We start from the raw sequence: 10,202 nt of genomic DNA on the forward strand, positions 1-10,202 counted from the left end.
ATTCACGGGGCGAGAAAGTAGGAAGGAGATGAGGTGTGAGCTGAGGATAACTTCCAAACATTATAAGAGACAGTTATTCACCTGTTGCTTGGAGAGGAAAACCTGTAATCACATGTTAAAAGAACTATTTTAACTAAGCTAACAGTATTCCATCTAGTCACCAGTTGCAATATTAAGATGCTTAGAAAGAACATTTCAGAACAAATGTTGCCATGTACCTAACTTTAGAATCTCACACTCTACATGACAGGAAGAAGCAGAACTACTTTCTTACCACAAGATTAGAAAACTTAAAAGCTATTTAGCAACCACAAAAAAAACCCCAGCAACATGTTCCTTTGCTGGAGCCTAGTTTGAGAATATATTTTGTGTGGCATGTATTATGGCTGCTGAAAAGTCCCTAAGAATGCCTTGAACTTTCCCTGTCTGCTTCCAGAAAACACATAAATCCTTTCCATAGATATTGCCTCTTCAGCAACCTTACCCCTCTCCACAAAAAAAAGAGGAAGAGCACTTGCAAGTCATCATGAGTTCACAAAAGGATGACAGCAAAAGCATGATATATTCAAAGTATGACACCCAAGTAGAGTGTGTAAGTAGAGTGAATAAGAGAAACTTATACAGAAAGAATAAAATTGTGGCAAGAGAATAAAGCATTCATTTTTGTGGCTGGAGATGCAGTCAATTATCTTCAGGAGATAAAACAATTCTTACTCCAACTACTTGCTCTTTTGAGTCTAGACTCTAAACTCCAGAGCTTCCAATTATTTTCAAACTCCCATTGTTCTTTCATTACCAATTACATATGAGTAACCTAAAAAACCCTATAGAGTCAAATTTCCACAAAGTCAGTGTGCACAGAAGGCTGAAGTGTGAGAAGTAGCAGTGTTACAGGACTCCAATAGTGAAACATGGCTACGAAGGTCCTTGCTTATGCGCAGCTCATTATTGCCAAAAGAAACTTGTTAATAGAACATGTTTGTTAATTCTTCACATATTCTTAGTAAGCTATCATTGTGGTTTAACACCAGCCAGCAACTCAGCCCCACACATCCTCCCATTCACTCCCGGTGGGATCGGGCAAAGAATCAGAAGAGCAAAAGTTAGAAAACCTGTGTGTTGGGATAAAGACAGTTTAGCTGGTGAAGGAAGAGCCATGCATGCAAGCAAAGCAAAACAAGGAATTTCTTCACCAATTCCCACGGCCAGGCAGATGTTTAGCAATCTTGAGGAAAGCAGGGCTCTATCACATGTAATCATTACTTGGGAAGGCAAATGCCATCACTCCAAATGTCCCCCACTTCTTCTTCTTTCCCCAGCTCTGCATATGGTGAGCATGACAGTATGGGAGATCCCTGTGGTCAGTTGGGGTCAGCTGTCCTGGCTGAATCCCCTCCCAGCTCTTTGTGCATCCCCAGCTTCCTCACTCTTGCAGTGGGCTGAGAAGCAGAAAAGACCTTGGCTCTGTGCAAGCACTGCTCAGCAGAAACTAAAACATCCCAGTGTTATCAACACTGTTTACAGCACAAATCCAAAACACAGCCCCATACTAGCTACTGTGATGACAAATAACACTACCCCAGCCAAAACCAGTAGAGCTACAAATACTTGCTAACCTTTGACCCAGGACCTGTTACCAGCCTATTACAACAGTTTATCAAGTCTAATAAAAAAATATATTCTTTCAAAGCATACAAGCCTTTCTTGCTTATGTCACATCTGCAACAACTTTAATAACATGTATTTTTTTCTTTCAGATCTCAAACAGGATGAAGAATTCAAGGTTTAGAGCACTAGTTCTCTATAAATACTAGACATAGAGTCAAATTCATGGCTTATGTCCACAAGGTAAAAACATATGAAATACAATTGCCTTAAGAGTAGCTTCCTTCATGGACATCTGGGACATTATGAAATACTCAGCACATGTGGGAATACATATTGCTTATTATTGCTCTGTATAGTTGTAGAGATCTTAGAAAGACTTGCATTGCAATCAAGAAAATCCTTAGTGCATATTTACATCATATTAATTTTTTTTTGTCAGCAGCTGCACAATGCTATTGGGAAATAGTTTAAAATTACTCTAATGTGACCACATGATAACCACATCCTTTTAGCGTCTCATGCAAAATCTGTGGAAGGCAACAGAAACCAGCAAAGTGTTTTGTTCAGTTATCACAAATCAAGGCCTATGTTAAATTCAAATTGGTATTGAGATACCATAGCTTGTCCTCTCTCTGAAACTCCAGAATGACCTTTCCATAATTTCTCCAAGCACTTGAAACTTGACACAGACATCTTTTGCACGTGAGTGGTTGTTCTTTTCTACATCTGGAGGCACTTGGAAATACACATTTCTCTCTCAGAGCTGGTGAGCAGAACTTCTGTAGATATAAAACAAGAAGGTTTCCAGCTTGATTTTCCACAGGACAGAAATAATTTCTGTTTTGCAAGGAAAATTAGATAATTCTATCCTATGATATTTATTTATTGCACATGCCCACATTTTGTATTTCTAGAGACAGATGTGAAATGAAAGTAACTTTTTGCAAGGATTGTTCAGAACTGAAATTCAGAACTTATTGTTAAGAGTTTAGCAGTGTCATGGACCTCTCTTGGGAGTTTGCAATACCTGATACTTTTATCTGCCTACGTGGCTGCCTCACCACACTGTGCCACTGTCTAAACTGCTCATTACTCAGTTCCTGACTCTCCAGTTTACAATATGGCACTTAAACTATGCCTGAAGTCTGACATTTTGAAGAAGACATGGGTTGTGGTTGCCAGGGTGAATACAAGGGGAAGATAAGTGTTACCAGAGCAAGAGACAAGGAGAAATGGGGAAAAGGAGCAGGAAAAAGATGGCTGAGACAGCACTGAACCATTATGGTCTCACTGCAGTACTGCTCTTCTGAAAAAGTCCCCAAGTTCAGTTCCCATTTTAATCAGAGTGGAAAAAGAAAGGAAGGCTGCCAGGCTGGAAAGGGAGACAGTCAGGGAGAGTCAAGGAATTGAATGGCAAGCACAAAGGGTAGTAGCTATAGCCAAAGGGTTTTTAAATATAAGCAGCAAGATGGTGAGTCCAAATGGATCACTCAGAACAGCAGGCTGGAGATAATAAAAATTCTTGAATGCCATGTGACAGCAGCTCATCTTCCTCTCCCCAAATCCTATTTGTAATATAACCAAATTTTGAGAGGACCGAGTTCCTCTGCTGGGGCTGGCTGCTCAGTGAAACTGCAGGTCAGCATCTGCACTGACACCACCTCAGCCCTTTAGAACCCTGCACCTGGCAGCTCCTAATTTTCTAGCACTCTCCTTACACCACTCACCCAGCCTCAAGTGCACTGGAAGTACTTTTAGTACAGGACTTCAATCGTTGGTTTAAACATGTCATTCCCCATGGATGTATGCCAGCATTTGAACTGCAGGGTGCTCAAAGAACACCTGGGTGCTCAGTGATCTCCAAGGGAAACATGACTCCAATGAATATAACTCCAAGGGAAAAAGCAGAGCTTAAGAAACTAGCTACTGCTTCTAGGAAGATGGACAGAAAGGTGGAGCAGGTGGAGTAGTACCAACAGCATGCAGAACGCCCATATGAACGCTGAACTCACACTGTGCAATGAAGCAGACCTTCCAACAGGATCACACGCTTTCATTAGTTATTAGACAAAAATAACAGACTCCTACTAGGCTACACCAACATTTCCACACAGAGTTCAGTGCCAATGAAAACCTCCTCTCTACCAGTACATAACTTTTATCTCAGCACAGCTTTGTTTTCTTGCAACTGTTCTAGGAAAACTGCTTTTCAGTGTTTGGCTGCTAGAATATTAGACTATACTTTGACTGTTATTATCATTTTTGCTGCAATACAAAGCTTTCAGATGTTCATACTTCCAGCTCCTGGCCTGAATGTATATAGTACTTCCCAGAGGTAACTGATGTGTCGTAGGCTGCACTTCTTATCCTTTCAAGACCTCTAGGGGAGATAATGGTATATTGTTACACTCAGTACAAAAACTACCCTATAGATTAGGTGCTTTTGAGGCTTTTCAAGGGCACAAGAAGATTAAGTGAGGGGTGGATATAGGGAAACATATTCTCCCCTGAAGAGATGGGAAAAAAAGCAGGCAGTATTATTTGTGTGTTCTTGCATGCTTTCTGAGCAGTGCAAAGGAAGTTGCATGGTTCCCACTTCTTGTGGAGGAAGGAGGGAAGAAGTCAGGACCACATCTCTCACAGGAGCTGCAAAATTAGAATATCTGTGTTGGGACTGCAGTGGTTGCAACACACTGGGGTAATGCAACAGGAGTTGCAGTTCAGTTTCAAGCAATATATGGCAGCATTGGAGGTGCCAAATGCATCTCAGAGGCTGTCTGTGTTAGCAGTGGGCAGTGTCATCCTACCCACTTTGTCCTTGGTAGCTCAGCTTGCAGGGAGAGGACAGCCCCCATACTGTGCTTCCCTCTCCACGACTTGCTCAGAGGTTGGCTTCTGCCCTTTCTAGATCTCTGTAGTGTAAATGTAGGTGACTGCCTGAGAGTTGACATGAGCTGTGCCTCACAGCTGGAGCGTGGAAGTGCTTCAGCCCCCAGCCAGGCCTTTCCCCTGGGCAGGCTCCGAAAGGCTGTGCAGCCTGAGCTGGGGGCATGTGGGGTGGCTCCAAGACAGCCGAGCAGGTTCCACTTTTCCTCTCTGTCCTCCTCTGCTCTGACCAGCTCCAGTGAATCGCTTTGCGTACCCTAGCTGTATTTAGCCTGCATCCTGCTGCTTAGCAACACCAGGAAGACCAAGGAAGAACATACTGTGGAAAAGGTGGCTGACAACACTGGTGACAAATGTGTGTTTGATTGCACTAGCCACAAACCATGGCTGTCAATATTTGTTACCTATTTCTCTAATATTTTGTCACTATGTGCTTTTTACAAAGATGGTGACACGTAGAGTACCCAACAGTCAAGTCACCCATATGAAGCAGCTGGGATGGACAAAGCCCTGGGTCAGACTGAGCACCCGAGCAAGGAACACGTGGCAGTGCCGTGGCTGTGCTGCACTCGCCATCTGAATCAGCTGTGCGTGTGTGACAGCAATCACAGATGAATGACCTGTGGATGTGTGACAGGAATCACAGCTGAATTACCTGTGCATGTCTGACAGGAACAGGGGTGAGCAGTCGCACTTATGAGGCTTCCAATCTACAGCTCAGTGCTGTGACCTGCTGGCAGAGAGGAGAATTAGGGTGTTTTCTCCATGTTCCCCATTTCTTGGCTGCCAGCGACAGAGGGATGATGCCAGTGAGGCCAGAGTGCTTTGGCAGCACGGGCTGCCCGAGGGAAGCAGCCTAGGTGAGCCCTGCCTGGGGATCCAGCCCAGGGGAGCCCTGGCTGGGGATCCAGCCCAGCGGAGCCCTGCCTGGGGATCCAGCCCAGGGGAGCCCTGCCCAGCTGTCACAGATGGTGTTCCCCTCAGAAGCTGCTCCTCCAAATCAAATGGATACTTTAAGCACTTAGAAGTTGTTTTTCCATTAAAAGAACAACGTTCCTTTTTATGGAACCTCTTGGGTGATAGTTTTCCTTCGGAGACTTAATGTGCACCGTTCTTTCCCTAGAAAATAGCAAACCGAGTTTCTTGTGAGGAACTCTCATTTAATCCTCTGTTGTGACTGCCGGGGTCAGCCATTGATAACAGCAGAGGTATCTCCCGTAGAGTATTTGTTTGCCAAAGGCAATTTGCAGTTATTGCTTGCAGTTACTCAGTTTCATCCTTTAATTTCTGTTTCAAACCACTTCCCACCTCTTGGTTTCAAACCTGCACAAATCTGGACACGAGGCGGGCAAGCCGAATATCAGGCACCGCGGCGGGCAGCCCCGACGCGCGCGCACGGGCCGGGGTCCTGTCGTGCTATAAGAGCGCGCGGCGGAAGTCACGCCCCCTCTCTGTGCAGCGGCGCGCGGCGGTGCCGGGTGAGTGTCCGCGATGGCGCCGGGGCCCGGCCGGGCGGGATCCCCCCGGTCCTCGGGGCATCGCGGCGGGAGCGGGCCGGGCGGGGGCCCCGGGGCGGCCGGCGCCGCTCACCGGGGCGGCCTGTGTCTGTATTTGCAGTAGGAACCCAGGCGGGGACCGCACCCACCGAGAGCGCCATGGCCGAGGAAGGGTGAGCAGGGCCGGGGCCGTCGGGGGCGGCGGGCGGAGGGGCCGGGTCGCTCCGTTGCGCGTCAGGCTCGGGAGCTCTGGCTGTGCCGTGCGTGCAGGCCCCGGCGCGGTGCTGCTGCGTGCTTCCTGCAGGCCGGGAGATGGGCGCGGGGTCCGCTGGCAGGGCCGCTGTGCGCATGGCCTCCTCTCCTCCCTAAAGGAGCATGGAGGCAGCATGGCCCGGTGGCTCGCCAGGAGGATTTAATGCCTTGGCTTTCATGTTCATCCGTCGTCTGTTTGTCCTTTGGCATAGTGCTTTATTTTTTTCTGTACTTTTTTAATGGCTGGATGCTTGCAGGTGATCGGGAAGCTTTTGCTTATAGTTGAAAGTTGCTGGCACGATCAGAACATTGTGTGTCTTCTCTTTAGCATTACTGCTGGAGGTGTAATGGATGTTAACACCGCTCTGCAAGAAGTGCTGAAGACCGCACTTATCCACGATGGCCTTGCTCGCGGTATCCGTGAAGCAGCCAAAGCCTTGGACAAGTAAGTGTGGTGTCACCAGTTTCTCTGCTGTGAATAGTAAAACTGGGTGAGACCTTGTGACGAGACGTGTTGAACACCTGCAGTGGCCATTTTGTTCAGGTGTTCAGTTTAAAAGTTACGCAAGATTATAGCTTCCTGCCGGTAATTTCTGTCTTTTGTAGCTTGTGGTTTGGGGCCTTAAAGTGAAATCTTAAAATACAGGACCTAAACTCATTTATTGAAGAACAGCAGCATCTGCTGTATTGGGTTCTGTCATTTTGTGGCCCCTATGCTACTGAGTGTTCACGTGGGTGTATTGGTTTTGTGAAGAAAATGGAACGGTGCTTGCTGTATGTGGCTATGCAAATCTAGGTTTCAAGAACCTTATATTTTAAAAAGTAATAAAGTATTCTCAAAAATGTATATGATTTCAATCGGGTTAATATGTATTTCAGGCTGTTCCTGGAAGAGTTAATTTTGTTTTTATGAAAAAGCTTTAAATTCGTAGTTTTCTTATACTTTTTTTTGCTGTGTTTTTGTTTATTGCAGCAGTAAGTAAATTGTCAAGGTGCAGTATCGAAACAATGTTGAATTTATATGCCAGTCATGGGGTGATACCAGTTGTGGTCTTTTCTAGGGTAAATTATATCTGTATGTACAGGTATACATACACACCTCTGTGTGTGTGTGTGTGTGTTTATATGCAAATCCATACTTGCCTTGCAAGGGAAATCTGCTTAAATGTAAAGATACAGTGTTTGGGTGATGACTTCTCAGTTAGTCGGATACCCCTTCACTCGTCCTGTGAGTGATAACTGCTGTCTGACAAACCTGTATGCAGAATCCTCTGGGACAAGGCACTAAAGGGCAAGGGCAGAGAAATACAGCTTAGGTGACTGACAGCCAGTTTGTGTGAGTTCTTCTGAGTTCAGCCCCTGCTTTGGAAGTTTGTGTGCTCAGATGGTGTGTGTGTGTGTGAGGCTTCTACACATTTGTGTGCGATGGTTCTTATTTGGAAACGTTCCTGGCATTCTTGTGACGCTCCTGATAAAGACAGTCTTTGAGGGAAAACTGACTTTGTTTGCAGAGGTCACATTTCATTAGGTTAAGCATAGAAGACCTACTCAGCTCTCTCTGTTGTCAGGTATCCCTTTGGTATCTTAACATTGTACCACAGTATACAATGATCCTAATTAGAATTGGGGCCCTGTCATTACAGCTTCTCTGAACGTAAGTAGAAAAGATTGTTCTGAAGAGCTTAAAACACCTTGATGTGGAAATTCAAGCTTTTAGTAATTAAAATTCTAATGTTAAATTGCTGTAATCTGTGGTAAATAAGAAAAAGTGACTTGTTACTTTGTTGCTTTGTGACAATGACAGTTCTATAGGGAGCCTGGTATTTATCCAGTCATTAGACCTTTTTCCAGTGGCTGAGAATTTATTTAGTGATATTTTTAGAAGCTTTCAAAACAGGAATAGAATCGGAGGATAAAGCTAACAATGTATGAGTAGTCTGTAATGTATATATAAATAACACTAAAAGTGGCAAATCACATCAAAAGTATATGTAGTATTTCAAAAGCTTGTGGTGTCATATAACCAAAAGCTAAAACGTAGGAAGTAGTTCTTTAGAAATGCATGTGCTGAATGCAATTATTTTTGGTTTTGATTATCAAGAAATTTTAATTAGTTCCTAAAGTAACATCTGTCAGTTCTCATTTTTTTTTAGACGCCAAGCCCATCTCTGTGTTCTGGCTTCAAATTGTGATGAACCCACATATGTAAAATTAGTTGAAGCACTCTGTGCAGAACATCAGATCAACTTAATAAAGGTGAGTGTCAACTTGAGACAAAAGTTTGGAACAGTTATGCTACTTGTTTCAGCATGTAGAGAACCTTTAGAACACTACTGTAATTCTGTGTATGGCTTACCTAGGCAGAACTTCCTTTAGCAGCAGATTCTTCTGGTTCCGTGTGATTGCCATTTTTCCACAGTACAAAACTTGTGGGTGTAAATTGCAATGGATGTGGATTGGTTGTTTTGCACGGTTAAAATGAATTCTGGTGTCCTGTATAATAATAAGAGGTAAAATTCTTGCTGGGAGTGGAGGGTGGGAGGAACATTCCGGTGACTCCAGGGAGGCTCAGGCTGTACTGATGATGATACTTTGGCTCCCTCTGCTGATGCCTGTGAGGAAAGCAGCCATCCGTTACCCAAAGCTTCTGACAGTACAGCAGCTTCTGGGCTGAGCCAGGTGTGCCAGAAATGGGAAGCGCTAATGCGATGTGGTGCTCTGCACAGGTTGATGACAACAAGAAGCTGGGCGAATGGGTGGGTCTCTGCAAGATCGACAGAGAAGGAAAACCTCGCAAGGTGGTGGGCTGCAGTTGTGTGGTTGTCAAAGTAAGATTGCTAGTTATGTCTTAATTCTTGGCTTCTGAAAATAAGTAGTAAACCAAAGGTTGCTTTAGATAAGGAACTGTTAAATGCAACTCCTAAATTTTATTTTTTTAACAGTTTTATATTGTTGATAGTAAACATAAGCTTCTTTCCTGTATCATTATCCCTGTCATGTTTATTTACTCCTGTACATTTTGTGAGTTAATAGTTGTGTCCTCAAAGTATCTATGCCTACCTTCCAGTAATCATCAAAAGGAAAGGCCTACCTAGAAAATAGGAAGCTTTGCTTTAGACAGAAAAGCCAGTTCAGTGTGTCCGCTCAACTGGAAAATGTTTTGCGGAGCTTACTTCACGATAACACTGGCAAAGTAAAGCCACAGTACGAGCCTGGAAGACTTTGTGGTCTCTGAGGTCCCAAGAGATGGCTACATCTTCACAATGAAGACTAGTGCATTCTGCATGCATTTTCATAGTTATGCTACTTTTGCACATGCTTTACTTGAGTTTCTTTAAGCAAAAAAGATTTTGTTTGCATTCCTGTCAATGGGTGTTACATTTGAATGAAATAAAACAGTGCTTTTTTTAGAATAGTCTTATTAAAGAACAGGGAGAGAACTGGCAGATTGCTTGAGCTTACTTGTATAGAATTTTGGGAATTTTTTGTGAACAAGTATCAGAATCCCATTTGTCCTTGTGAAAAACAGTTTGTAAAAGTTAGGATGGGTCTGTCTTTATGTTAATAATGGGTTATTGTGTGTTACAGGACTATGGCAAGGAATCTCAGGCCAAAGATGTCATCGAAGAGTACTTCAAGTGCAAGAAATGAATGACAAATAAATTTTGAACCAGTCTAGTGAATGTGTGATTAATGATTTGGTGTTCGTGGAACAGTTCTTTTGAGTTGCAAAGGATAGCATCAGAAGATGCTAAAAACTTTGCAAATGTTGGTGTAGTTTATTGGTATTTTAACTGTGTCACTTTGCTGAAAAGATCATGGGGATCCCTGCCACCGTTCCTGTTTTAGGGTAGTTGTTTTCTGTTCCTACGCCAAAAGTTACCAGCTAGAACATGGCACAGATTAAAGTTGCAATAGTGCAGTTAAATACTATCCTTTCTCGGTAGTGCTTTGGTCTCT

At 43.8% G+C, this 10,202-nt stretch overlaps 1 protein-coding gene and 3 non-coding genes across 4 annotated transcripts; all 4 read left to right on the forward strand.

The window, feature by feature from the left end:
• The first annotated feature begins 5,903 nt into the window (after nt 1–5,903).
• On the forward strand, nt 5,904–9,920 carry RPS12 (ribosomal protein S12). The gene is made up of 6 exons (XM_041423859.1): nt 5,904–5,972; nt 6,112–6,163; nt 6,571–6,687; nt 8,396–8,498; nt 8,969–9,070; nt 9,831–9,920. Exons 2-6 carry the CDS (start codon nt 6,150–6,152, stop codon nt 9,891–9,893), a joined length of 399 nt encoding a protein of 132 aa, XP_041279793.1. The 5' UTR covers nt 5,904–5,972; nt 6,112–6,149; the 3' UTR covers nt 9,894–9,920.
• LOC121346325 lies at nt 7,423–7,497 on the forward strand. The gene has a single exon (XR_005954063.1). It is a non-coding gene; the product is annotated as a small nucleolar RNA SNORD101 (small nucleolar RNA).
• On the forward strand, nt 8,817–8,900 carry LOC121346328. Its single transcript, XR_005954066.1, has one exon. It is a non-coding gene; the product is annotated as a small nucleolar RNA SNORD100 (small nucleolar RNA).
• On the forward strand, nt 9,366–9,500 carry LOC121346327. The gene has a single exon (XR_005954065.1). It is a non-coding gene; the product is annotated as a small nucleolar RNA SNORA33 (small nucleolar RNA).
• Nucleotides 9,921–10,202: the final 282 nt, after the last annotated feature.

This window comes from Onychostruthus taczanowskii, unplaced genomic scaffold (genome assembly GCF_017590055.1).
Source record: "Onychostruthus taczanowskii isolate IOZ18803 unplaced genomic scaffold, ASM1759005v1 scaffold8, whole genome shotgun sequence".
Lineage (NCBI taxonomy): Eukaryota > Metazoa > Chordata > Aves > Passeriformes > Passeridae > Onychostruthus > Onychostruthus taczanowskii.

What these genes read in the sequence shown, in the direction of transcription:
- RPS12 (XM_041423859.1), top strand. An exon ending in ATCAGATCAACTTAATAAAG is followed by an intron (nt 8,499 to 8,968) that starts GTGAGTGTCAAC and finishes TGCTCTGCACAG; the next exon opens with GTTGATGACAACAAGAAGCT. An exon ending in GCAGTTGTGTGGTTGTCAAA is followed by an intron (nt 9,071 to 9,830) that starts GTAAGATTGCTA and finishes TGTGTGTTACAG; the next exon opens with GACTATGGCAAGGAATCTCA.